The following is a 27,456-nucleotide window of genomic DNA, read 5'->3' as shown; positions in this document are numbered from 1 at the left end:
ACCCAGCCGCCCTTCCATCCGCCCTCCCTGCCCACCCGGCCTTCCATCCGCCCTCCTCGGCGTCTCCACCCTCCGTCCGCGTCCCCGGGGCGAAACCCCGGAGGCCTCGAGGACGGAACAGACGGTTCACACACATTCTGCTGGAGCCCGAGGCTCCGAAATCTGCTATCTTTCCTATTGGAACCTGGATGCAGGGAGGCGGAGCTGACCGCACAAAGTGGCTCGGGGCCCGGACACCGCGCACGCGCCCCGCGCCCCGGAAGCGCTCCTGTGCCCTCGCGGCGACCCGGAAGTGGCCCCGGCCTCGGGCGGGAGGGAAGAGAGCAGAGGAGGAGAGGCTGAAGGCGCAGCTGTTGCCTGGACGATGGCGGGGACGGCGCTCAAGAGGCTGATGGCCGAGTACAAACGTGAGTTCGAGACTGCACCTTGCCCGCAGTCCGGTGCGGGGCGTGGACTCCGTCGGTGCGCCGTCGGGACGGGTTCGTGCGACCGCCCGGAACAGCCCGCGACGTCCGGCTGGGAGAGGCCGGCGTGGCGCTGATCTGGAGACGCCGGCTCTGCGGTAACAGGAGGGCCCGCTGCCCCAGCCTCGCGGACACCCGCGGGTCGGGGAGGGGCACCTCGCCGGCCTCCTGGGAAGTCCAGGAAGCGTCCTGGGGATAGTGGGGAGCGCATTGTGATGGGCCGGAGGTGAAAGGTCAGACTCGGGTCTCCGCTTTAACGAAGGGTTTTTGAGCGGTGCCACCTACCTTTCTTCTGGGTGGTGTTGACACAGCGTCCTTAGTGCTTAGTGCCCGCAGGATTTTCTGATGTTTGCTGAAGGCAAAGGGGAAAACGAGAACCGTTCTCTGCCTTCTACCGCGGAGGCGCCCTTGGAGTCTCGGTGATGAGTGGGGGACGAATGCTCTTGTGTTTGCCGGGACACGGTTGCAGCCTGCGTGCGCTTCACACCTGCCGGTCAGCTGTCCGACCTTGGCCTGGCCCTCGCCCCGCACTTTCCCCCATCCCCATCTGTGAGGATGGACCTTAGGCAGGTGCCTGACAGCTGGCTGTCTAGAGCGTGCGCTGTGACAGTTGTCGTTATACTGAGAACACTTTCAGAAGAAACTTGAAGATAAACTACAGTAATGAATGTCATAAGGCGAACTGGTAAACATGCGCGCACCCTAAATCGTCTTGGTGGCTCTGCACAGAGAGTATTGGTGTTTGGCTGGAGGGAACCCGTGTTGCAAGTGCAGGCTTATTAAAATAAACGTTTAAATAGTGCTCACCATCCAGTGTTCTCTAAGGTAAGAATGTATATTTAGGAAAGCCTTCTGGGGGCAGAGTGGGGAGATACGGTTCCCCCTGAACAGATTTGGGGTGGGGGCCACAGCCTCTGTCTCCTCATGGGACACCTGGCTGGGGTCAGGTGTCTGGGGACACATGCCATCTCCTGCCATCCCAGTGTGTGTTGCTGTATCTGTTTGTGTGTTTGGCCCTGTTTCTAGACTGCCAGTGGGTGTTATTTTTGTAGAAGACACTATAAAACCCCTGCACAGGGAATTTAGGTGGCTGCTTCAGTCCAGTCTTTGCATCATTGCGCTTGTATTTTCTCATGTTGTCCCTTTACCGAACTTAAAAAAGTCTCATTAACTATTTCAACCATATTGTCAGTTTGTAGTAATAATATTGTCAGTTTGTAGTAATAAAATGTAAATAGCAGTTGATTTTCAAAGCTGCATCACAGAAATGTATCTTGTGTGTTTTAATGTGTAAATGCACAACATTTTGGAGTGTATGTAGCACAGAGCTCTACAAGTGTCTCCCAAAGACGCCAGTCCCCGGTTACCCACCAGACACTGACCTGGGCACCGCTGTGAGGGACTTTGGAGATGTTGGTAACTAAGGAGCTGACGTTAAGGTGGGGAGAGTGTCCTGGGTTATCGGGTGGAACCCAGTCATCACACGAGGCCCCCAAACAGACGAGGAGGCAGGAGGGGAGGTCGGGGACCCAGAGCAGGAGAAGGACCCCTCTGACAGGGTTGGGCCAGGACCAGAGGAACATGGTGGTCTCTGGAACCTGAGGATGACCCCTGGCTGGCAGCGGTGAGGACCTGGAGCCTCAGTCCTGCAGCCGCTGGGAGTGGGATCCTGCCAGGCCCCTGAATGAACTTGGGTGGCAGCCTTGTGAGAGTATCAGCAGAGAACCAACTGGCCTGTGGGTGCCCAGCCTCTAACACAAAAATTGTGAGGTCATCAGTGGATATTGTTTTCAGCCACTGAGTTTGTGGTCATTGTCACATCAGCTGTAAAAAATGACTACAGTGTATTATGGGGGGTTTGTTCTTGATGCTGTATCTCAGGAACATGACAAAGTTCCACTTAGTGATTCTTGTCTTTTGTGCCTTAGCATCCCGGCTTGCTGTCCTCCTGTATTTTAGGGTGGTGCATCCTTTGGGAAGGTATCCCCCCAGAAGCAGTTTCTGTGTGCCAGGGATTGGATAGATTTGGATGGGGTTTAGGCCCACTGTCTTGTACTTGAATAGTCATAGAACTGCAGAAACTCTGAGGTGGTAGGACCTTGGGTGTGAGTCTGTTCAGGCTCCTGATTTTACAGATTTTGTAGGGAATTGAGTAACAGACAAAATGATTTGCCCAGGTTCTTACAGCCAGAAAAAAGGAGAGACAGGGAAAGAACCAAAGTGTCTCAAACCGACCTCTTTTCTTGATGTTTTATCTTCATGCATCTGGGATTTTCTAGGGGTATCATAGATGGACTTAGAGCTCCCGTAGCAACACATCACAATCGAGTGGGCTTAACACAAAAGAAATTTATTATGTCACAGTCTGAAGGCTAGAAATGCCAGCAAAGTGTTGGCGGGCCTCGTTCCTCTGAAGGCTCTAGGAAGATCCTTCCTTGCCTCTCCCGGCTTCTACGGGTTGCTTCCCACGGCCGGCTTCCCTCTAATAACGATGCCAGTCATTGGTTAGGACCCATCCTAATCCGGCGTGTCCTTGTTTTAACTCGATTACATCTGCACAGCGCCCGTTTCCAAATAAGGTTACATTCACAGACTCCTGGGGGCGCTGTTAAAGCCAGTACGGTATAGTAGGAACCCCAGACTTAGGTGTGTAGAGCCAAGCCCCTGTGCTTCTGCACCTTGTGGCCCCACAGCCTTCTCTGTCTCAGCTGGAAGCAATCCGTAGAAGCTGGGAGAGGCAAGGAAGGATCCTTCCCAGAGCCTTCAGAGGAACGAGGCCCACCAACACTTTGCTGGGATTTCTAGCCTCCAGACTGTGACATAACAAGTTTCTTTTGTGTTAAGCCCACTCAACTGTGATGCATTGCTGCGGGAGCCCTAAGTCCATCTGTGATACCTCTCAGCCTTGTTCTTCCAGTTGTTTGGGCTGCAAGCCTTCGATTGTCTTTGCTGATTCATGTTATTCTGTATCCACGTGTAGTCTGTTGGCCCACTTTCAGACTTTCTCCTCTATCTGGGGTTCCACGCTGGCCCAGGCTCTGTTGCCAGCACAGGAGAAATTCAGGTTGGGTCACTCTGCCCAGAAGCCCTCTTAGCCTCTGACCTCTTAGCCTCTGTGTGCCGCAGCCCTTCTGCCTCTGATCTCATCGACCCCTCTGCCCAGTACGACTCTTCAGCCCCATGGGCAGCCCTTCCCTGCCCTACTCCCCTGGAAATGCCGTCTCTGAACACCAGACACCCTGGCCTTCCCATTACTGTCGTCCTTCCCTGTCTTTAACTCTTTTTAGCTTTTTAAAGGTTTTATTGTGAAAGGTGTTGTATTTTAAACAATATAGGAGGTGTACATTCAGATGTATAGTAAAATGACACGAGCTTAAGGAGAATGTTAGCAGGAACTGAGCAGTCTGGTGTGTGTTCCTTCCCACCCTCACCAGGAGTGACGACCACCGAATTTGTGTTCCTTGTTCTTTTCTTTATAGTTCTGTCACTTAATATCCTCCTGCATGCATGCATGCCAAGTCGCTTCAGTCGTTTCTTACTCTTTATGACCCAATGGACAGTAGCCCACCAGGCTCCTCTGTTCTTGGGATTCTCCAGGTGAGAATACTGGAGTGGGTTGCCATTTCCTCCTCCAGGGGATCTTCCCCTCCCAGGGATTGAACCAGCGTCTCTTCTGTCTTCTGCATTGGCAGGCAGGTTCTTTACACTAGTGCCGCCTGGGAAGCATGTGATATCTTCCTACACATTTTACTGACTTCTGCCTGGTTTTATACTTAGTGGGGCTGGGATTGCACAGTATGTATTCTGCAAATTGAGTTTTTGCTCAGCACTGTTTCTGAGATTCATTTATTAGAGCTGTGTCCATTTTCACTGCTGAGTAGTGGTTATGTGTTACAAGTGTTTTATCCCTGTTTGTGCTTTGTCTTTCAACCTTTGTGGTGTCTATTTTCCTAGCCACCCTTTTGTAAACAGTTTTATTGAGGTATAATTGACCTGCAGTAAGCTGGTCTATAAAGGGTTCATTGATGACTTTGGTGTTCGTGCAGCCGTCCCACCTCCCGAGCCGCCTCCTGCCTCTTTGTAATCCTCTGGGCCCTATCTTTCCTGCACCCCCAGCGCCCAGGCAATGACTAATCCACCTTCGGTCACGTTTATCACTCTCCTAGTTGTTTGTATTTTCTTTGTCAGAGGTCTTTCACTCTGCAGTCATGTTGCGATTCTTCAAGGTTGCTGCTTTGGCCAGTTGTCGCTCCCTGTCCTTGCAGAGGGACGTTCCTCTGTGTGGGCAGACCCGCCACAGCTTGTCACTGCATTCGCCTGTCAGTGGACCTTTGGGTTGTTTCTAGTTTTCTTGGCTGTTACAGGTAAACCTGCTGTGAACATGTGGCTCCCTGTCTTTCTTTTGAGTAAGTTCCTGGGTCACATGTGAGATGTGTGTTTGATTTTTAAAGAAATAGCCAAACTGTTTCCAAGCAGCTATACCATTTTACCTCCCAGCAGCAGGGTATCAGGAGGCCCACTGACTTGCTGACACTTGGTGTGAGCAGGTTTAAAGTTTTAGTCACTCTGCTTGCTGGGTGTGTAGTGGTATCTTATTATGGTTTTAGTTCCTGTTTTTATGTGCTATCCTTATATCTTTATTGATAATATGTCTTGAGTCTTTTGCTCAGTTTTTAATTGAGTTTATTGTTTCCTTATTACATCCTAAGAGTTCTTTATATAATGCTGGTGCAGGTCTTCTGTTCGACATTTTGAAAATGTTTTCGGTTAGACTGTGGCTTGCCTTTTTAAGCCTGCGGTAAGAAGCAGGTGCTGCTGCCCGGTTAGCATCTGGAGTGCGCTGTGCGGTGTGAGCTGTGTGCACTGGCTGTTTGGCAGGACTCTTGCTCCTTCACTTGGCTTCCCTCTGTCCCTTGAGTGACAGCACCTGCGGCTTGCCTTGTAATTTTCATAACAGTGCCTTTAAAAGAGCAAAGGTTTTAAAATTTTCAGTGACGTCCAGTTGATTGACTTTTAAACCATTTCTTGCCTCCTGTGTTATGTTTAAAAAATCATTGCCTAACATAAGCTCACTAAGGTTTTCTCCTGTGATTTCTTTATACTGTTAACCTCTTATATTTCAATCTGTGATTCATGTCAAGATTTGTGTGTGGTATGGGATAAAGATCAAGGTTTATTTGTAGATGATTTCCAAATGGCTGTCTGAGTTTTTGAGTGCTGTATTAGCTTGCCTGGGCCTCTGTAACAGAGTGCCACAGGTTGAGGAGCTTAAGCCACGGAAATCGCTTCCTTAATCAGAGATCCAGTGTGGCAGCACTGGCCCCCCGAGGCCTCTCTCCTGGGCATGTAAACAGCCGTCTCCTCCTTGTCCTCACGTGTCCATCCCTCTGCGTGCTGTGCCCTAATCTCCTTAAAAGGACGCCTGTTAGAGTGGATTAGGGCCCGCCCCCCCGACCTCATTTAATTTTAATTCTTTTTTAAAGATCCCAGTTATGCACTTTTCTCCATTTTGTGCCACTTGCTGCATCCTGGAGTTCATCCTGTATGAGGACACAGAGGTGTCCCGTCAGTAGGGGCGTCATAATGTGACTGATCCCCTGTTGGTAGACATTTGGGGCGTTGCCAGCTCTTTTGTTTGTTTGTTTGCTATTACAAAAAGCCTTGAAATAACTAACTTTACCCACACGCCTTTTCTTATTTTTACCCTTGTGTCCAGGGGATAAATTCCAAGAAATAGGACTGTTGGTCAAAGTTTATATTTTATTTTGTGCGGTATCTATTTTTTAAGTCACTACTTAATGTTTTTATCAACCAATTATCATTCTCAAGGAATCAGTGGCAAAGAATGGGCATTGCAAATTCCTCTGATATTAAGATTTTGTTTCTCTTTTTGAAGTTGTTTTTATCATTAAACATGAAGCAATATGGTTGTGTGTGTGTTTTAAAAACAAAACAGCAGAACAAGTAAACAGAGCGTTGTTTGTTGTTCAGTCGCTAAGTCGTGTCCAACTCTTTGCGACCCCGTGGACTGTAGCCTGCCAGGCTCCTCTGTCCCTGGGATTTCCCAGGCAAGAGAACACTGGAGTGGGTAGCCATTTCCTCCTCCGGGGGATCTTCCCAACCTAGGAATTGAACCTGCGTCTCCTGCTTTGGCAGGTGGGTTCTTGGGGTTGCTGTAATTCTTTGCTGACCAGTAGGTGCCGCTGTTGACCAAGGATGGGGTCAGGCTGCTGGAGGTAGCTGTTCTCCAGCTGCAGAGTTTAGACCTTGCCCTTCCCTGAAGGGAGGGTGTCATTGAGGGGGTTGGGGGGTAGTTCCCAAGGAACTCCATGCAGGAGGAAAAAGGCCAGCTCTTTTGGGTGCAAGTTCCTCCTCCAGGCCCAGGCACCTCACTCCCTTTCCTACTGACTATATCCGCCACCCCTCTTTAGCTCTTTGTAGTTCATCTATCCTAATCAGTTGAGGCAGTGACGGATTTTATTTTCTTGAGCTCCAGAATCACTGTGGACAGTGACTGCAGCCATGAAAGTAAAAGACACTTGCTCCTTGGAAGGAAAGCTTTGAGAAACTTAGCATATTAAAAAGCAGAGACATCACTTTGCCGGCAAAGATCCATCTAGTCAAAGCTATGGTTTTCCCAGTAGTCATGTACGAATGTGAGAGTTGGACCATAAAGAAGGCTGAGCACTCAAGAATTGATGCTTTCAAATTGTCATGCTAGAGAAGACTCTTGAGAGTCCCTGGGACAGCACAGAGATTAAACCAGTCAATCCTAAAGCAAATCAACCCTGGATATTCATTGGAAGGAATGATTCCAGAGAGGTCTTATTACTCTTAGTTACTATGCTTGATCAGGGTCCATTCTCTGTCCCTTCTGGTAGCAAGCTATGTGTTACTGTCTAAAACTGCTTAGTCACATCCAGTGACTTCTCACCTGCTACTTCCTCAGATTTTTCTAGAAGTGGATTCATAGTTGGGTGTTGTTATAATTTGTTACAAGTTCCTCTGCACAGAAGCATCTTGGTTGCTACCTAGATTCTAACGCTAGTCTTGAAGTCATGACATCAACAATTAAAAAAAAATTCTGCAGCGTGTCTCTTGGTGCCCGTGTGCACACATACCTGAGTTTACACTCTGGAGATGACTTTCTGGGTCATGTTTATTTTTGTTTAGTTGCTAAGTCATGTCTAACTCTTTTGCCACCCCATGGACTGTAGCCCACCAGGCTCCTCTGTCCATGGGCTTTCCCAGGCAAGAATATGTGTCTGTGGCTGAGCAGTGTCCCTGGTGTAGATGGATCGTACCTTGTTCATTTACCATAGATAGACATTTGGGTTGTTTCCTATGTGAGGCTGTTATGATAGTCCTATGCCGGGAACATTCCCGTACGAGTCTGTGGGCACATGCATTTTACGTTTTATTTAATTTTACTCCATTCCTGTTTTCAGGCGCCATCCTGTGTTCACGACCCCTGATTTATGTGTCCAGCCTGGACTGCTCTTTAGGGCTCTAGTCACAGGTCCAGTTTCCCCCTTGACAGACTGCATTTAGATGACTTGTAAGCATCTTTAACTTGATGTTTCAGAACTAGACTATTTACATCCTTCTGAAACCTGTTTCTCTGGCGGGATTTTCCAGCTCAGCAGCATGCATCCTCCCTATGGTTCAAGTCTGCCGTGCAGTTGCACCCTGACTCTCCCCGGCTTCAGTGGCCCACAGAGTTCAGCAAGGTGCCAGGGTTTCTTGGGGCTTCATGCTCACGGGCTCCTCTGTAGGAGCAGAGTGGTTGGGTCACCACCCCAGCAGGTGCTGAACTCGGTGGGGCCCGGCGGGGTCCTCTCCCAGGGAAGACTCAGGAGACTGCAGGTCCTTAGTCAGCATCATCATTTTGATGACCACTGTCAACATGACAGGAATTCCCATTCAGTCGGGATTTAATATATCATGTTTGATGTATGAGCTTAAGTCAGAATAACCAGCAGGAGTATTTTGGAAAGTTAAGCCAGTTTGTTTGTTTTTTCATTGTAAAGTGAAAGTGTTGGCAGTTCTGAAAGTTTCCTTTTTGCTGGCAGAAAGAACTGTTCACACAGTCTTGATCTGAAGTGTCAGTGCAGCCGGCATTCACTTGGGACAAGCAAAATCTCCATTTGCTAGTATGTATGCCATGTCATGTATGAATAGCTTTATATGTTTTACAGTTTTTTGTTAAAATGCAAGGTAATATGCATTCTTTTTCATAATGGCTTTACCTTTTATCTTACAGAACTAACGCTGAATCCTCCAGAAGGAATTGTGGCAGGTAAGGTTCTGTGAAGTTCAGTCTTTATCATTTACTCCTAACTGCCAAAGTTTCCTACAGAATTAAAGTTGTGGAATTTCTTCTTTGCCTGCAGGCCCCATGAATGAAGAGAATTTTTTTGAATGGGAGGCATTGATCATGTGAGTTCATCATATGTGTTGTTTGGTTTTAAGCTTTTACTGGAAATCAGAACTGTGAGTCACGTTCAGCAGTGTGACTGCTTGGAGGCGTCAACGGAGAGAGAAAGGCCAAGTGCACCTCTTCTGTTGAGTTTTTCTCTGTCTGAACATTTGAACTAATTTACAAAACAGAAGGGAAGAAATTTGTGATTGCCTGGGGGGATGGATGGGGGAAGGGATAGTTAGGGAGTTTGGGATGGATGTGTACACAGTGCTGTATTTAAAATAGATAACCAATAGGGGCCTGCTCTGTAGCACTGGAACTCTGCTCAGTGGTATGTGGCAACCTGGACGGGAGGGGAGTTTGGGAGAGAATGGATACCTGTATATGTATGACTGAGTCCCCTTGCTGTCCACTTGAAACTGTCATATTGTTAATCAGTTGTACCCAAATATAAAATAAAAAGTTTGAAAAGAAAAAAATACAAACAGCAGGAACATTCATCCAAAGGGAACGAGTGTTTCCTTAAAGCCAGTGAAAGGCTTAGTTAAGTATTTGTAGAGTTTCAGAATGATGAAGTTTGGACTCTGGGTTAGCCTCAAACAGAATGGGCTCCGGCTTTGAAAAGTCCTTGAGAGCCTGGGGCCCTGGCGGTGGGGAGGGCTTCTCGGTGCAGCGCGGCCCCAGGCCTGTGGGTGCAGCCTGGATTCGTCTCCCCGCTCCTCGTCCCCCACTTCTCCCGTCCCCTTCTCCCCGCCTTCCCAGTCCTTCCGGTCCCCTGCTGCTGCTCTGCTGTGTACCGTGTCTGGCCTTCCCTTGTCCCTGGCTTAGAGACATGGCTTAGTTCCAAGGTGAGCAATGTGGTTCCTGACTTCATTCTAGAAAGGTCCTGCCTGGATGTCATATTTCACTGTTAAGTGTCGCTTCTTGGAAAGAGCAGTGGACTTTTGACTCCAGAGTGTTCTTTGGCCCTGTGACCCAGGCCCTTGTTTTCTTTCGACCTTAGGTGTGTGATTCTTGACCGTTCTTAGGTGGTATTTTAAACAAAATGTGGTTAGGTAGAATTTAAGGAAGCTGAAATTAAACTCAGTTTCAGTGTTCTTGTTAGTAAAATGAGGCCTTTCGGTTAGCTAGCAAGTTTTCTTCAGGTGGGATTTTGTTGGGTCGAGGCATGCTCTGGTGGGGCAGGCCTGGGAGGTGTGTGAGGTTTGCTGGAGCAGGTGTGCACCTGGGCATGCAGTGTACTGTTAGCATCAGCAGATGCTCTGCATTTGCTCAGTGCTCATATCAGGTTTCGGAGAAGGCAATGGCAGCCCACTCCAGTACTCTTGCCTGGAAAATCCCATGGATGGAGGAGCCTGGTGGGCTGCAGTCCATGGGGTTGCTAAGAGTCAGGCACGACTGAGCGACTTCTCTTTCACTTTTCAGTTTCATGCATTGGAGAAGGAAATGGCAACGCTCTCCATTATTCTTGCCTGGAGAATCCCAGGGACAGGAGCCTAGTGGGCTCCCGTCTATGCGGTCGCACAGAGTCGGACACGACTGAAGCGACTTAGCAGCAGCAGCATATCAGGTTTAGTCTGAGACAAACTGCTGCTGAATCTTGTCTGTGGGGCTTAGATTAATACGTGAAAATTGGTGTGAAAGTGAGGTTTTTTGGTAAGCAAATTGTTTTAAAAATCACCAATAAACACTATCCAAAGAAAATATGTCACACCCAGCATTGCCTCATCGTTTGTTACAGCCAGCGGCTTGGGCCTGTGATGCCCATTTCTTTCCTGTGTGGAAGTGCTTTTGGCAGGAGGATGGCTTCACAGTCTGTTTGTATCTAGCAGGTACTGTCCTTCACCCCCTGAAGCAGGTCCAAACTGGAGGGCACGTCTCCTGGTCAGCCTGTCTGCTTTGAGGCACTCAGGTCAGTGGTAGCTTTTTATCTTTGGGGAAACAGGAGATTGAATCCCGTGAGCTTGGTCTGTAATACGTCTTTTCCATCTGTCAGGTCACGTGCATTCTTTCTGTCCCGCCCAGGGCAGCCTGTCTGTGGGTGCACAGGGGTCAGCGAGCCCCTGATGGCCCTTCAGCCTTCCCAAGCCGTGGCCGAGGCGCGTTTAACAGGACATGAGAAGCCCTTCTGGGACACTCGAGCCTTCCAGTGTGTGTGGTGTTTTTTAAAGGATTTACTGTTATGAATCTGTTAGAGTAAATATTACTAATTATAGGTAAATAGTATAAAATTAAACCAATATTTTGAAAACTTATCTTAAAAAGTGATTAGAACTGCTTTTAGGTAGAGCACTTTTGTGTTTGAATAGGCTTTTGCGTTAGTGTGGAATTCCCCGGCCCCGGGATCTGCTGAGATTGTGGGTTTTGGTCCCGTTCCAGATCCTTCCACAAACAAGAGGCCGTTTACAAATGTGCTGAAAACATCTATTAAGGAATTAACTGTCCTCCCATTGATTTGTCTCACTCCGCTGTTCTGGCAGACGGCTGACTGAGTTTTGCTCCTTGGTGTGATAGGTTTTCTCTTTCCTCTTTTTATTCTTTGATTGTTTCCTGAGTTCCCTCCATTCCCTTGTGCTTCTAAAAAGCGCTGTGCCTGTTTCTGGGAGCCCGGTGCTGTTGGCTTTGCTGTAGTGCTTACCTACGAGGCCTCAGCTGTGCAGCGAGGAAAACGTCTGTTCAGATGTCCCAGCAGCAAATACCGAGAGCCAGTCATATGGGGGCCTCGTCTGAGGATACAGATGTGTCCCGGGTAGCCCCACAGCTCTGCCCTGAAAAGGCAAGGTTAAGGGCCTAGGATGGGAAACGCAGCTAATTAAGGAACAGTAATGAAGTCACCACAGCCTTTTCTTGGACTAAAGGAGACAGGAACTCCAGTGACTCTCGGCCCAGCTTAAGGTAGATTTTGAGCCCATGGCCCAGGGGGAAAGGACTGGGGCTTTCGATCAGTCCTGCTGAGGGCTGTGGGTCCCTGGGCTGTGTGTGTCTGAGTGGCTTTATGGTTTTGGGCAGTCACTCTGCCTCTCTGGATCAAAAGTTTTGTCGACAAATGGCTTCACGTCCACCTTGTCCAGCTCCAGGGTCTCTGGCCTGTGCAACCTCAGTGGCCCTTGCTGTGGCGTGGCAGTGGTCGGGGGCGGTGGACACGCGCTTTTGCAGGATAGGAGGAGCCCTGCCATTCAGGGTGGTAGTTTATCTTCCATGTCAGGACAAGGCGTGGAGTCCTTGGAGTCTCGCTGCCCGGTTTCTGTCCTACCTCAGGCTTCTTAAAGCAGCTGCCATGGTCGAGCTGCTGTCCCATCTCCAGGTCAGGGCCCTGAGGCTGTGATGAAACGAGCAGACCTGCCCCCCTTCCTGAATGGCTGGGCCCTTGGCTGACTCCATCCCCGTGTCTGCCGGCACACTTGGGTCCCAGCTGGTTCACACCTGCTGTGGCTAGACTTCCCCGATTGAGGCCCTTCCTAGGCTGTGCTTGGCCCATGCTGAGTGCCAAGGCCACTGGCATGGTGCCGCCCTCTGTACCAGGCTTTCATGACGAGTACGGAAGCTGGCTCCCGTTAGTGCTGTGGCTGCTCAGATGAACCTGAGCTGTTACAGCACATGTGAATAATTTGTACTGCGTGTCCTCTGGCCCAGCAGTTTGCTGCCTGGGGGTCCTTCATCGAAGTGTTATAAAGGACTTACGGTGGTCCAGTGGATGAGAACCTGCCTGCCAGTGCAGAGGACATGGGCTCCATCCCTGATCCGGAAGGATCCCATAGGCTGCAGGACAGCTAAGCCCTTGCGCCACACCTATCGGAGCCCGCGTGCTGTAGGGCCCTCGAGCCACAACTGCTGAAGCCTGCGGGCCTAGCGCCCGTGCTCCTCAACAAGAGAAGCCACCACGATGAGAAGCTCGTGCACTGCATCTAGAGAGGAGCCCCCCTCTCTGCAGCTAGAGAAAGCCCACACAGTGACAAAGACCCAGCGTAGCCAAAAACAAAACCTGAAAAACAAACAAACAAAAAAAAGAGGTGTTATGAAGACCTGTGTGTGAGGACGTTCATTGCAACATTCACTGCAGTCATAAAAAAAAATGTGGAAACGTCATTGTCCCGCCCAAGTTACGGACGTCCAGTCAGCAGGATGCCGACGGCACGGCCACGGTTCATGCAGATGTTGGAAGGCAGGTCTAGACCAGTGTTGTCCCTGAGTAGGGCCGCTCCTGTGGGATGTTGGGCCATGTCTGGAGACACTGTGGCTGACACCCCCAGGTGGCAGGGGAAGCTCTTGCCCTGTCCTGGGTGGGAGAGTGCTGAGTGCCCCACAGTGCCCAGGATGCCCGAGGTGGCAGTGGTGTTGAGGTTGAGAGACCCTGGTGTGGCTGGGTACATTGAGCAGCTTTATTGAGAAAGGATCTACATGCAGAGTTTTACTTGGATCGAGTGTGCCAAGTCAGTGATTTTTAGTACATTAAATAAGGAGAGTTTCGCAGTCATTTTTAGAGCATTTCCAGAAAAGTGCTCATGCCTGTGTGCGCTCAGTCCCCACTCCACCCTCAGCCGCCGGCACCATCGATCTGCTCTCTGACTGTTGACTGGCCTTTTCTGGACTTTTCCACAAGTGGAGTCACAGGATAGGGCCTCTGGCTCCTTCTCTGGGCGTGGTGCCTTCGAGGTTCCTCGGTGCGGCCTGGGGCAGCGGCTCCTGCCTGTGTGCTTCATCTCCTGCAGGGATCTGCCCACCCGCAGGCAGCTGTTTGGCTGCTTCCCTCTTGGGCCGTTGTGACGGTGCAGCTGTGAACTTCGGGTCTAAGTGTGCAGACAGGTGTCCCGTCCCCTGGGCTGAGTGCCCAGGAGTAGACTTGCGGAGCCACGGTTTCACGTTCCCACCTGAGTGCTGAGTGTTCACTTCTTCACTTCCTCACCCTGTCTGTGTTGTCTGATGCCAGCTGTCCTGGTGTATGTGAGGTGGGTCTCAGTGTGGGTTTGGTCTGCGTTGCCCTGGTGACCGAGGCTGTTGAGCATCTTTACATGGACTAAAGAGCCATTCAGATGTCTTTCTTGGTGAACTTAGAAAGTTTTGCCCAGTTTTAATTGGGTTGTCTTTTATTTAGTCCTAAGAATTCTTTATATATTTTGGATGCAAGTCCTTTATCAGATGTGTAATTTTCGATATTTTTCCTAGTCTGCATATTTTCTTTCCATTTTTTAATTTTTTAGGCCATGCTGTGTGGCATATGGGATTTGGGATCTTAGCTCCCCAACCAAGGGTCAAACCTGTGCCCCCTGCATTGGGAGTCTTAACCACTGGACCACCAGGGAAGTCCCTTTTCAATTTCTTAAGAGAGTCTTTTGAAACTCAAAGGTTTTTATTGCTGATAAAGTGCAGTTTCATGGGGTCGCACACGACTGAGGGGCTGATCTGAACTGAAAGTGCAGTTTAGCAGTTTTTCTGTGTATAAATTATGCTTTTGGTGTCATATATCCAAGATAACAAAGATTTTCTCTCATGTTTTCCTTTAGAAGTTTTACATTTAAAGTTTTTAAATTTAGATTTTTGGGCCTGTTTTGGATAATTTGGGGGTATAGCATTGGGTAGGGGGCAGCTTCATATCTTTTGCATGTGACTGTCCCTTTGTCAGAAAAGGTGATGGCACCCCACTCCAGTACTCTTGCCTGGAAAATCCCATAGACGGAGGAGCCTGGTGGGCTGCAATCCATGGGGTCGCTGAGGGTTGGACACGACTGAGCGACTTCACTTTCACGTTTCACTTTCATGCATTGGAGAAGGAAATGGCAACCCACTCCAGTGTTCTTGCCTGGAGAATCCCAGGACGGGGGAGCCTGGTGGGCTCCTGTCTGTGGGGTCGAACAGAGTCGGACACGACTGAAGTGACTTAGCAGCAGCAGCAGTCCCTTTGTCTTGCACCATTTGTTGAAAAGAAAATCTTTCCTGTATTGAATCACTTTGGACCTTTGTCAGAATGAGTTGACCCTTGGTGTGAAGGTTCTGAATTCTGTCCTGTTGACCTGTGTCTAACCCTCCGTGAGTGCCGCACATTCTCCGTCACTGCAGTTTGATAGTATGTTTGGAACTTGGGCAGTGTTCTGTTCTCCCTTTTCAAGGTGTTTTACCTGTTCTGGGCCCCTTGTGTTTCCACTGGAATCTGGGGATCCGCTTGTCAGCTTCTGTGAAGAAGCCGTTGGGATTTGATCGGGATCGTGCTCAGTCTTTAGATCAGTTGGAGGCGTGTTGACTGTTTAACCATCTTGAGTGCTCCAGTCCACGCACGTGGAGTGTCTCTCCACTTATTCAGGTCTTAAAAAACTCCTCTCGGTGGTGCCATGATACTTGTTAACGAAGTGACCCCGTTTTGTGGGTGAAGGTGCGAGTGGATGCGTGTGGAGGGAATCCCGGAGGGTAAGCAGACTCGGCAGTGGCCGCCTCAGGTGGGTCAGGAAGGGGAGCATTTGCATTTATTCTCTGTGCTGCTGTGTTTGCGTGTTTTCTAACATACCTGTTTTCTCTAGAGTCAGAGTTTACATTGTCGATGCTGTTGTCCATGTCATCATTCGCTATGATGTTCTTGTAATTGATGGACTTATTTTGTGAGCTTTAAATATAGTTCAAATCTATTTGATGTAGTTTTCAGAAATTTCTGTTACAGGCAAAAGTTAGGGGATAACTGTAGGCTACCTTTAGAGAGATTTAATCATGAAAATAATTCTGTGGAAGGAAACTGTATTTGTTACTGCTGTGCTTTCCTGAAATGGAAGCCTGGTGCTTTTCTTCCTCAGAGTGACCAGCACTGGTTCTCTACGTCAGGACCTGGGGTGCTGAGAACATGACAGAGGCTCGCAGCTGTCTGGGCCCGTCCCAGAGACAGTGCTGAGGAGGGCTGGTCCCAGGTGGCTGTAGACACTCAGTCCAGCTAAGACCACCAGGCTCCCACTGGCCCCCAGGACAACAGCTCCCTGTGGCCTGTCCTGTCTGTCCCACAGATGTAAGTCCTGTCAGCAGGACCTTCCTGGCAGCTTCTGCAGCCCCGTTGCTGGCCAGGTGGCCCTCATGCAGCAAGCGTGCCTTCAGTGACTTGGGGGCCTTGAAGCACAGCAGGGCACCCCAGAGCTGGAGTCCTGGCTCCTGGGGGCTGTGTATGCAGCCCATGTGGGCAGGGGAGGCAGGGGCTTTGGCATGAAGCTTTGACTGAGAGCAGAGCCCCTGATCTGGCACCCCTTGCAGCTGCCTGCCTGCCCGCCAGCTGGGTGCTCCCTGTGGTTCTGCAGTGTGTGGGCAAGGGCGGTGTGCTCCCCTGACTGAGAGTGTCAGTGAAGCCGTGTGCCCTTCTTTTTTATGCTTTCATATGCTTTTTTTATGCTTTTTATGGTCCTGGCTTTGGAGAGTAATTGTTCCTAGGTGATCCAGTTCAAGGGCGTGCTAGTGAATGGGTTTACAGTCTGTCCATTACTTCAAGCCTTGTGTGTACATTTGAGACATCTTGTCTGTGTGCTGTGACAAACTTGAAAAAGAGAACAGCATGAACACAGCTTCTTCCACACCTGCTGCAGCTGGAGTGACGGGCAGGCTGCGGTCCTGGAACATGCCTGGCGGGCAGATGGCTCACCGAGCCCAGACACACCCAGGTTCCACGGTGGAGTGCCCTGGCCTCCCCATCGCCTTCGGAATGCAGCCGTGGGCTTCGTGTGTTATCTCTTGTGTTACAGTTTTAGAGATGAGAAGCAAAGCACAGTTCTTCACTTAAGGGTGATGTTGGAAGATTAACCCCGGGTGTCTCCAGTGTTTATTGGCTCTACAAGTGACCGCAACCACTGTCCTACAAGAGGACCGAGCCTTGCTGGGCCTGGTCGGGCGGGGACGTAGGTGCTGTGTTCACGGTGCCGGCCCCAGCCTCTCGCTCCCCTCTAGCCGGGAGAGCAGAGTGGACTGCTGCTTTTACAGAGGAGACCAAGGCCATTCTGCTCTGCTCTGAATGCTGGTCTCAGAAAGGAAATAAAATACATCTCTCAGAGCTCTGCAGTAATTGAGGCCATCATTTTAGTCAATTACAGTAGAAAATAACTCATAGGCTTTGAAGAGTTTGTTTGCCTCAGATAAATATGGTTTTGAGGTGAGGCCCTCTGTAGTGGAAGAGGAGCAAGGCTGTCCTAAAGTGTGGCAAGAAAGCTGTCCAAAAACAACACTAATTATGTCTCCCATCTAAGTTCAGGAATTTACTCGATAGCATTTTCCGTGAAGTCAGCTGGCGTGCCACCACTCATGTGGGCACACCCGCGTGCTGGGCCAAGGCACTGGGTGTCCTGGAAGAGAGGAAGCCCCCATTTCAACCAGTAGCCCGCTAGCCAGAGTATTTGAAAGTAGCTTTGATATTTCAGATGTGGGAGCACTTTAGGAAATGTTTGATCTTGCTTCTGAAGCTGTGGACGACACAGTGGGTTTTGTTTTATTTTAAAGAAAGCCCTGTTATGAGAAACAAAGACCTGTTATCAAAGTCTTGAGCAAATGCTAGTTGGCTCAGTCCAAAAACACGACCTACCTAGACATTCTTTTCTGTTCTGGCTCAGAGCTGCCAGGGACAGTGAGGCGCTGCGAGCCTTCCTGGCATGCCCGTGGCCTGCTCTGCAGGCTCCTGGGTCAGCAGCCTGGGCTGTGCTCTGCGCCGCGCCCCCTCAGCCACCTGATCTGGGACCCGGCCCGAGGTGGGGGGACCCTAGCCTTCTTGGCACCTCCCCTGGGAGGATGCGTGGGGAGCCCCGCAGTGGTGTTCATCCTCTGCTGGAGAAGTGGGCAGGGTGCAGACCCCTTCAGAGGGGAAGGCTTGGGACAGCTGTCGGGGAGCCCCCCACACTCGCCCCCTGTGTGGCCGTCCTGTCCCAGACTCTGGTACCGCTGTCTTGGACACTCATGCACCACACTGACCAGCTTTTCCCTCTGGTCTCCCCCAGAGTAGCAGGGACACAGTTTTCAGAATCCACGTGTGTGTCTTCCGTTGAGAAAAAATGGCTCCACCAAACCCTTGTTGCCTTGATCTCGTTTTGACCATTTCCACCTGCACCCCCAACAGTGGCGCAGTGCCAGCTCTGCTGCGCTGGGCGCCTTCACCAGGGAGAAGTCAGGTGTCTGCACAGGGAACCTCTGCTGTGGCACAGGCTCTCTGTCCCCTGCTGTCTTCGGGGCTCGGGGGTTACATTGGCCTCAGGCCCTCTCCGCTCCTGTGAAGAGAACAGGATCCCTTCTCCTTGTTGGACTGACTGCTCTTCCCAAAGTGTTGCCCTGTGTCAACGTGTGTAGCTGTTATTCGTCAGTTCTGCCTCCTTATAAACGTTTGCTTAGGAAAGCTGGTCTAAGTGTCGGGCCTGTTTTATGAGACATTTGTATCTGTGAGGGGAGGAGGTTCCCCCCGTCACACTGTGAGCGGGGTGGCTCGCCGCTCTCTCTGCTGGCCTTGCATCTTGTCTATTGTTCAGAATAGTGTTTTTAAAATTTGACAGGACTTTGAAAGTGGTTTGGCCCGTTTCTGCCATTTTCCGCACGAGGAGGACGTGAACCCAGGCAGGCAGGCGCGTGCCTGGTGACAGCGAGGACTCGGGTGACTTTCGGCCCAGAATGTGGAGCGAGCCCAGGCCTGCAGGTCAGGGCTCGCGGCTCACACACGTGCGCTCGAGCCTCATCAGTCAGCCATCCCTGTGTGCTCTGGGTCTGCCCCTTGGAGGTTACAGAGTCACTTCTCAGGCACTTTCAAAAGCTACAACTAGCCTTCGAGATACCAGCTGGTGGCCGCTTGTTCGTTCAGTACAGTGGAGCCTGCTCTAACACGTGCCTTGGTGCGTGTACGGGATCCTGGGCGCCCGCATGCCGGCTCCGGCTCTCTTCTCTGATCCCGTTCCTCTGGCAGGCGCTGCGGCCTCACTCTCACCCTTGCTAATGTGAAACTCTGCCTGGCCCGCCCTTCATGGTTTAAGCCGGATTGGAAGGAGACAGCGACACAGTGCTTCCCATCCAGAGGCAATTCATCATGTTATTTAGATCATCTTTTCACCTGCATTTATTTGTAAAGCAGTAGAAGTATCTTGTACTTATGTCTATGGCACTCCACTCCAGTACTCTTGCCTGGGAAATCCCATGGATGGAGGAGCCTGGTAGGCTGCAATCCATGGGGTCGAGAAGAGTCGGACACGACTGAGCGACTTCACTTTCACTTTTCACTTTCATGCATTGGAGAAGGAAATGGCAACCACTCCAGTGTTCTTGCCTGGAGAATCCCAGGGACAGGGGAGCTTGGTGGGCTGCCGTCTTTGGGGTCACACAGAGTCGGACACGACTGAAGCGACTTAGCAGCAATAGCAGCAGTACTTATGTCTAAAACATGATAGACTTTGAAGAAAATCTACCTGTTTCTGTTTTTCTTTTATATCTTCCAGGGGCCCAGAAGACACCTGTTTTGAGTTTGGGGTGTTTCCTGCCATCCTGAGTTTCCCACTTGATTACCCGTTAAGTCCCCCAAAGATGAGATTTACCTGCGAGATGTTTCACCCCAACAGTAAGTGCTCCTGAAGGAGTGTGCTGGCCCAGGGGCACCTGGAGGTGCGCACAGGCAGGCGTGCGTCGCGTGCTGCGGTTCTGCCGTGTGTGTGGAATTTCCCATAATACACCGTTAGACAGTCACTGTGGTCAGTAGCGGCAACTGAAGAAGTCAGCAAGTTCAAGGTGGTTAACAGTAAAATGCAACTGTGAAGACGATTGTGCGTAATTAAAAATAAGATTACATTGAAGATAAATACATTCTTTAAAATGACACCTGTGAGGTAGTTTAAAGACATATGTGGCCAATAAAGTTGTTGAGTTATGGGAGTGCTAATAGTCTGATAATATTATATTTGATGTTCAGATAATCAGTACGGTTTTAAAATTTAGCCTTACAGGGAGTGAGTATGTGTGCCACTTTTATTTTGTTAGTTGTTTTTGAGAGAACTGTGTGACAGCATCATGAAGGTTGGTCAGTCCATAAACACTGAGGCAGATTCGCCGTGGGTTGCTGGGGTGCCACAGTGAGCAAATAGTCAGAGGTAGGGGCTTGACGGTCAGGAGCTCCCATCTGAGGGCAGCGATGGGCGCTGATCACGGGGTTGTACAGATGAGAAGCCCCATGGGGGCCAGGAGGGCACCTGCGATGGGGGTGTAGAGCCCCCCTCTTGTGGGAGGAGCAGCAGGGGTGGCCAGGGTCTGTGTGGGGCAGGGAGGGGATCTGGCCTGTACAGAGGCCCCGTGTTGGGGGTGCAGGGGCAAACCAGGGCGGGCCTCTCAGTCAGCATTAAGGATTCTGATGTTTGTCTGAGGAGCAGTGGAGGTCCCTGACAGGCTGGGAGAGGGTGTGAGGGGGTGGAGAGGCCGGCATGACCAGCGTGGTCTCAGAAGGGCCACGGTGTGCAGTGCAGAGGGCAGAGTGAGTGCACAGGCTGGGGCTTTGCCGTGGCTGGAGGAGAGAGACTGTCAGCCTGGCACCAGCGGTGGGTGCTGGTGACGAAGCCCTGTGGGTGGGCGTGGGCCCCTGGGTGGGGGGGGGGTGGGTTTTAGGAGGTCACAGTAATGGCTGCAGTGGGGTGGGGCAGGGACACAGCTACTTCCTGATGCTTCTGGGGCAGCAGTGCCGTCACATGGTCCTACCACTTCCATGAGGAAGTGACGCTGAAGTTGAAAACTGGACATGTCCTCTCTGTCCGTGGCAGGGAGAGCTGTTCAAAGTGTCCTGGCTGCTGCCTGGGTCCTGTGTGTGTGGACCTCAGACGGACATCCCAGTGTCCAGGACAGATGGCACGTGGACTTCTAACCCTTCAGTGAGAGCGCAGCAGCCGCTGGAGCTGGATGTTGGGGTGCAGGGGCGAGGTGTAGAGGAAAGGCTGTTTAGAGCTGCTCCCTCTGCTAGAGGGTGACAAGATGGTGGAGGTGAAGTCAGCCAGTTTATTTAAAACTGCCTGTTACTGTTACCACTTAGCAGCCTTACAGGCTGACGAGTGATCCCTGGGTATCTGAGCCTGTACCGATTCACCTGAGAGCTGTGAAAGGGAAGTGGCAGGTGCATCCCGAGGGTCTGGTTAGGGGTGCTGTTGATGGAAGATGGGTTTCAATTCAAGCACAGCTGATTTCCAGAGAATTCAGGCGGTCATTTTCTGTTAGAATAAGTTACCAGGAGAAATCTCAGTACCTATGTTTTTCTGGATAGTTAAGTAATTCCTGTAGCCTTTATCCTAGTCACAGGAACCTGTGTTTTACACAGTCCACTTCAGGGGCTTAATGGCAGAATGAGGAGTATCTGAGAAGCTCATAATGAGAGTGTTGTGAAGATCCTAACTACATGAGACACGTGGGCAGAATATCTGACGACCAAATGGCCTTTCATTTATTCCCTTGGATGTAATACCTGTAAAATCCGTATGAAAATGGGGCCACCCCACGGGGACTAGGGCTGTGCAGGCTGGCCCAGCACCGTGTTCGTGATTGAGCGGTGCCCTGGGGGCCTGCTGGGCCTGTGGGCAGTGTGTGGATGTTAGTGTGGTATCCAGGCCACGGTTGTGTCGGGGTGCAGACAGCTCCCCTCAGTGGCCACTGCTCACGCCTCTTCTCCGTGGTCCGACCGGGTGCCCAGTCACCAGCGTTCCCTTGGCTAACCGTGTGTATCCTGCCCTGCAGTCTACCCAGATGGCAGAGTCTGCATCTCCATCCTGCATGCTCCTGGCGACGACCCCATGGGCTACGAGAGCAGCGCCGAGCGCTGGAGCCCCGTGCAGAGCGTGGAGAAGATCCTCCTGTCGGTGGTGAGCATGCTGGCAGGTAACACCGCCCCGCCGCCCCAAGACAGAAGCAGTTCTGGTCCAGAGAAGAGACTTGACACTGGGGCCTGCTTCTCTTTCTTCACTAACCCTTGTCTTGCAGCTCGCTGGTCCTTCCTGAGTGGTGGTGTTCAGTCGCTCAGTCTTGTCCGACTCTTTCCGACCCCATGGACTACAGCACGCCAGGCTGCCCTGTTCATCACCAGCTCCCGGAGCTTGCTCACACTCATGTTTATTGAGTCTATGATGCCATCCTACCATCTCATCCTCTGTCGTCCCCTTCTCCTGCCTTCAACCTTTCCCAGCATCAGGGTCTTTTCTAATGTGTCAACTCTTTGCATCAGGTGGCCAAAGTATTGGGGCTTCAGCTTCAGCATTAATCCTTCTAATGTATATTCAGGATTGATTTCCTTTAGGATTGACTGGTTTCATCTCCTTGCAGTCCAGGGGACTCTCAAGAGTCTTCTCCAACACCACAGCTCAAAAGCATCAATTCTTCGGCATTCAGCCTTCTTTATGGTCCAACTCTCATATCCATACATGAGTACTGGAAAAACCATAGCTTTGACTATACGGACCTTTGCTGGCAATGTAATGTCTCTACTTTTTAATACACTGTCTAGGTTTGTCATAGCTTTTCATCCAAGGAGCAGGTGTCTTTTAATTTCATGGATGCAATCACCATCTGCAGTGATTTTGGAGCCCAAGAAAATAAAGTCTGTCACTGTTTCCAATTTTTCCTCAACTATTTGCCATGAAGTGATGGGGCCAGATGCCATGATCTTAGTTTTTTTAATGTTGAGTTTTAAGCCAGCTTTTTCATTCTCCTCTTACACTTTCATCAAGAGGCTCTTTAGTTTTTCTTCACTTTCTGCCATAAGGGTGGTGTCATCTGCATATCTGAGATTATTGATATTTTTCCTGGCAGTCTTGATTCCAGCTTGTGCTTCATCAAGCCTGGCATTTTGTATGATATATTCTGCATATAAGTTAAATAAGCAGGGTGACAATATATAGCCTTGATGTACTCCTTTCCCAATTTGGAACCAGTCTGTTGTTTCATGTCCGGTTCTAAGTGTTGCTTCTTAACCTGCAGAGAAGTTTCTCAGGAGGCAAGTAAGGTGGTCTGGTATTCCCATCTCTTTCAAAATTTTCCAGTTTGTTGTGATCCATACAATTAAAGGCTTTAGCATAGTCAGTGAAGTTTTTCTAGAATTCTCTTGCTTTTTCTATGATCCAGTGGATATTGGCAATTTGATCTCTGGTTCCTCTGCTCTTTCTAAATCCAGCTTGAACATCTGGAAGTTCTTGGTTCATGTACTGTTGAAGCCTGGCTTGGAGAATTTTGAGCATTACTTTGTTAGCATGTGAAATGAGTGCAGTTGTGCAGTAGTTTGAACATTCTTTGGCTTTGTCCTTCTTTGGGATTAGAATGAAAACTAATCTTTTCCAGTCCCGTGGCCACTGCTGAGTTTTCCATATTTGCAGGCATATTGAGCACAACATTCCAGTACCTCCACTAGCTTTGTTCATAGTGATCCTAAGGTCCACTTGACTTCACACTCCAAGATGTCCGGCTCTAGCTGAGTGATCACACCATTGTGGATAACTGGGTCATGGAGATCTTTTTTGTATAGTTCTTTTGTGTGTTCTTGCCACCTCTTCAGAATATCTTCTGCTTCCCTACCATTCTGTCCTTTATTGTGCCCATCTTTGTGGGAAATGTTCTCTTGGTATCTGATTTTCTTTGAAGAGATCTCTAGTCTTTCCCATTCTGTTGTTTTCCTCTACTTCTTTACGTTGTTCACTTAGAAAGGCTTTCTTATCTCTCCCTGTTACTCTTTGGAACTCTGCATTCAGATGGGTATATCTTTCCTTTTCTCCTTTGCCTTTCACTTCTGTTCTTTTCTCAGCTATTTGTAAGGCCTCCTTTTTGCCTTTCTTCTTTTGGGGGGTGGTTTTGATCACTGCCTCCTGTACAGTGTCATGAACCTCCTCCCTGAGTAGTTGATGTATAGTCTTCTCTGCTTTTTTATGCAGAGAAGCATAAGCTTCTTCTCCAAGCATAAGCTTACTTTTCATAACTGTGGACGTAGAGATGGTCTTGTGTCTGTCTGCCATGTCATTGGCTATGGTTACCTGTGCTCTGACCTGGGAGTCCTGCTGTATTACAGACACCGTATCCTGGGTGTAAAGCTCAGGCGACACTGACCCCAGCCTTAAGGCCCCACAGTCTAGGGCTCTTTCACACCCACCAGTGGTGCAGCCACAGCAGTCAATCCGAGGTGAGGACATGGGGCGCTTGGGCCACTCCCTGAGGTCAGCTTAGAACACAGAGGAGTTAAAAGGTGAGGGGGGTGGGGCATTTGGGGCGAGTGCTGAGCCTCTTGGTGGCAGGACTGGGTGTGGCTGGAGCCCAGCTTGGGGAGGTTGCCCTGTGGACAGGTGCTGTCCCAGAGCCTGGCACTCCTGGGCTGTTAGACCATACAGCAGCGCCCAGGAAGGATCGTCCTTGCAGCCCAGGTGCTTGAAGCTGGTGGGGAAGGTCCCAGCCGAGAGGCGGGCAAGGCTGGGAAGACCCTGGATGCTCACTGCGTGGTGTGAGGGGGCTCCTGCTCCTGCCCTGATGGCGGGTGGAGGGGTGTTGTCTTTGGGACGGGAGTCCAGAGGGAGCAGGATTTGGGGAAGAGCAGAGTTTGGGTGTGAGTGTCCACCCTTGATGGGTGCTCTCCAAGACCTGGCCATGGAGGTGAGGTGCGGGGCTGTCTCTGGAGGAGGCAGGAGGGGACGCAGCTTGGAGGGACTCCCGTAGGCGGGACAGGGGGGCCTCAGAGGAGCCGAGGGAGGAGTGGGCTGAAACCCTGGTCGTGGGGGGAGTGCTTCCATGGAGTGGAGAGGCTGGGCCCCGCAGCTGCTCGGCCAGCCAGCTGGTGTTAAGGTGAAGCCGTTGCTCTGGGTTGGAGAAGCCCGAGGGCGGCTCACACCACTCTTCAGCCTGGCCCCTCAGGAGGGGCTCTTCTCCCCAGAGAGCTGACAGCCTCCCACAGCTTCTGGTCTGCCTGGTCCCCTCCGTGGGGAGATGCCAGTGCCCTTACGGGATATAGGGGGTCGTGCCAGGCCCTTCCTGGCCGAGCCCCTTTCACCTGGAGATTCTCCCTCTTTCAGAGCCCAATGACGAGAGCGGCGCCAACGTGGACGCCTCCAAGATGTGGCGGGACGACCGGGAGCAGTTCTACAAGGTCGCCAAGCAGATTGTGCAGAAGTCGCTGGGGCTCTGAGCCTCCCGCGCCCATGCACAGCTGCGCGCAGACGCACTGCCGCGCGCAGACGCACTGCCAGGCGGTTCGCGGGGTTTCCTCTGGGACGGACACTCTGTGCTGGTACCAAAAAAGGCGAGCTTGCAGAACCACAGCATCTGTGTTTTTTGTACCTTTTCTACCCCAGGCAGGCTTTTCATCTGAAATGCGGGCTTCTGTAGGATGATGGCAGCCAGGCGCAGCTGGGGCGTCCTGCGAGGGGCTTGGGGACCGGATGCGCTGTCACCATTGCCTCTCGCGCTGACGCGCCTGTGCACCCAGCACTTCCTGGAGTGGGAGCGGTGAGGGGACGTGCCAGCCCCGTGACTAGAGCCAGTGACTCTCCTCCTGAAGATCTGGGGCCTTGTTGCCCAGGCGGAGGGCTCAGTGGCTGTCTCCGGGGCCCCTCTTGGTCCCCTTGCCCCAGCAAGGAGCACACGGCTTTGTTTCAGTACCTTGTTTCACAAGCAGGTTTTTGTTCTTGCAGTCTAGTCATATTTTTCATTTGTTGTATGTTACAAATAGTCACATTTAGAAATACTGTCAGGAAATAAATACTTTTTAAAAATGTGGATTAATGAGAAGGGGGTGCATAGAAAAGTCTTGTGCTGGCTGTCAGGCCCAGCGTCTTCCCTGCTGGTGTTCACTGCAGCTCACCCTTGAGTCTCGGATACTAGTACGTTTCCTGGAGTGCGAGGATGTAAAGCTAAGACACCTTTTGGGTGTGCAGGAGGTTTTCTTTTCCAGTCTGAAGGCTAGGAGGTTCTGAGCGTGTGTACACAGTGGCTGTGGCAGCAACTATGACTGTTGGGACAAAACCATTCTTTGCAGCTTGGGAGGGGAAGGAAGGGAACGGCTCCCCTCAGCGCAGAGCACAGAGCGTGCCTTACCTGGACCTGATCGGCGCCTGAGAAGCGTGCTCCGGGTCCCGGGTCCCTGTCATGGGCGGGCGCTCAGCTGTGGTTCGTGATTTCGAGACGGTCTGCGTGCCCCGGCGTGGGCAGCTCAGCCCTGGGGGTTACGTTTCAAGCAATAACAGATCTGTTGCGTGCAGAATCACACATTTGGCCTGTTGCAAACAGGTTCAATTTAAATAGGAGTTTTATTTTTGAAATAAGGGACAATCTACAAGACTTACAGGACACTTGACATTGTGCTGTCCTTCGCCCTGCTCAACGTGCTGTGGGCAGGGCTCTGCTTCCTGCGAGCTCACTGATGCTTAATGTTCAGCAGTTCTGGCTAAGAGGCTTCTGTGGGAACCCGAGTCCTCCTCCTCAGAAAGGGGTCATTTACAGGTTGAAGTTCAGTCTGAGGACTGGTCCTGGGAAAGGGGTGGGAATGGAGGTGTCGCACCTGGTGGTGCTCACAGGCCCGCGTGGGGCTGCAGCGCTTTCGTGGAGAGGAGAAAGCGGCCGTGGGCTAGGTGTGAGGGGTGGGCACTGCGGGGCGCAGTGGCCACAGGGCAGTGAGCCCGGAGGCGGTGCAGAGGCGGTCCCTCTGCAGAATGTCTCTATTCATTTGTATTAAATGAAACGAGAGAGTCCCGTGGTGTCCTTATTCTGTGACAGAGTCTACGGTAAAAATAAAGCTCTATTTTCCCCCTATTCTGATCAGTGTTCTTCTTTGTTGTGGTGTGCTGTAATTGTATGGGAACAGCAGGACGGCCCCTGCGGAGCATGGGCACTGGGACCCCCACTGCCCCATCTCCCCAGGATGCCTGAGCTTCCGCGAGTTCCACTGGCTTCCTGTTCCTCCCGCCTTCTGGTCTCCCCTCAATTCCCGGTGTCTGTGTCAGGGTCTGTGGATGTTTTCACCAACCTCATCAGGCAAGGGGAGACCAGCGGGCGCCGAGACGGTGCTACTGTTCTGTCCTCAAATCTCACACCTGTCACGGCTGCAGGTCTCATCACAGCTGCTGACACGAGTCTGGCCTCGGGCTGTGTTGGTGCAGGGGCCAGTTGCTGACCCGCCATACTGTTCCCGTGTGGCCCTGTGACGTCCTTCTGCCCCTTCCTCCCTGGCTGCACGTGTGTATGGTTGGGGCTCGGCCCCTCTCCCAGCAGCGCTCATTCTGCCCTTTGCTAAGGGGCTTCCGTCCTGCTTTGCACTATTTTGATCTCTGACAGGATGGTGAGGTGGGGTCCCTGATGCCACCCTGGGTTCAGGGGGTGCTCGGGAGGCCTCACAGCTGCTAGCTTTTATAGCGAAAAGCCCAGGGGCTCCAGCGCCTCCACAAACATGGCCTGGGGAAAGGTCAGGGAGGCACCAGACACAGGCTTCCCGGGACCCTCCTGGCCAGGTCACACGGGCTGCACTTGATCCACCAGCAGGGAGCTTTTGGGAGACAAGCGCTGAGGGAGTTTATCAGGGGCTGGTCATGTGGGTACCCTCTGCCTGGCACCAAGACCCCAGAGCAGCAGGGGTGCAGCCCCCCTGGCTGGCACCCTGCA

The 27,456-nt window shown here is 51.2% G+C and overlaps 1 protein-coding gene across 4 annotated transcripts; it reads left to right on the top strand.

Moving 5' to 3' along the window:
* The first annotated feature begins 258 nt into the window (after nt 1–258).
* Nucleotides 259–26,610, top strand: UBE2G2 (ubiquitin conjugating enzyme E2 G2). Of its 4 annotated transcripts, XM_019963323.2 has the most exons (7): nt 302–407; nt 8,537–8,617; nt 8,728–8,763; nt 8,858–8,903; nt 19,305–19,423; nt 21,571–21,695; nt 24,876–26,610. In XM_019963323.2, exons 4-7 carry the CDS (start codon nt 8,863–8,865, stop codon nt 25,191–25,193), a joined length of 603 nt encoding a protein of 200 aa, XP_019818882.2. In that variant the 5' UTR covers nt 302–407; nt 8,537–8,617; nt 8,728–8,763; nt 8,858–8,862; the 3' UTR covers nt 25,194–26,610. The 4 variants fall into 4 exon arrangements, with proteins under 4 accessions (XP_019818876.2, XP_019818887.1, XP_070651981.1 ...); XM_019963317.2 differs by lacking the exon at nt 8,537–8,617 and having other exon boundaries at nt 259–407; XM_019963328.2 differs by lacking the exon at nt 8,537–8,617 and having other exon boundaries at nt 260–407; nt 21,571–21,711; nt 24,876–25,121.
* Nucleotides 26,611–27,456: the final 846 nt, after the last annotated feature.

Source organism: Bos indicus, chromosome 1 (assembly GCF_029378745.1).
Source record: "Bos indicus isolate NIAB-ARS_2022 breed Sahiwal x Tharparkar chromosome 1, NIAB-ARS_B.indTharparkar_mat_pri_1.0, whole genome shotgun sequence".
Lineage (NCBI taxonomy): Eukaryota > Metazoa > Chordata > Mammalia > Artiodactyla > Bovidae > Bos > Bos indicus.
This window is presented reverse-complemented; position numbering and strand designations above follow the sequence as displayed.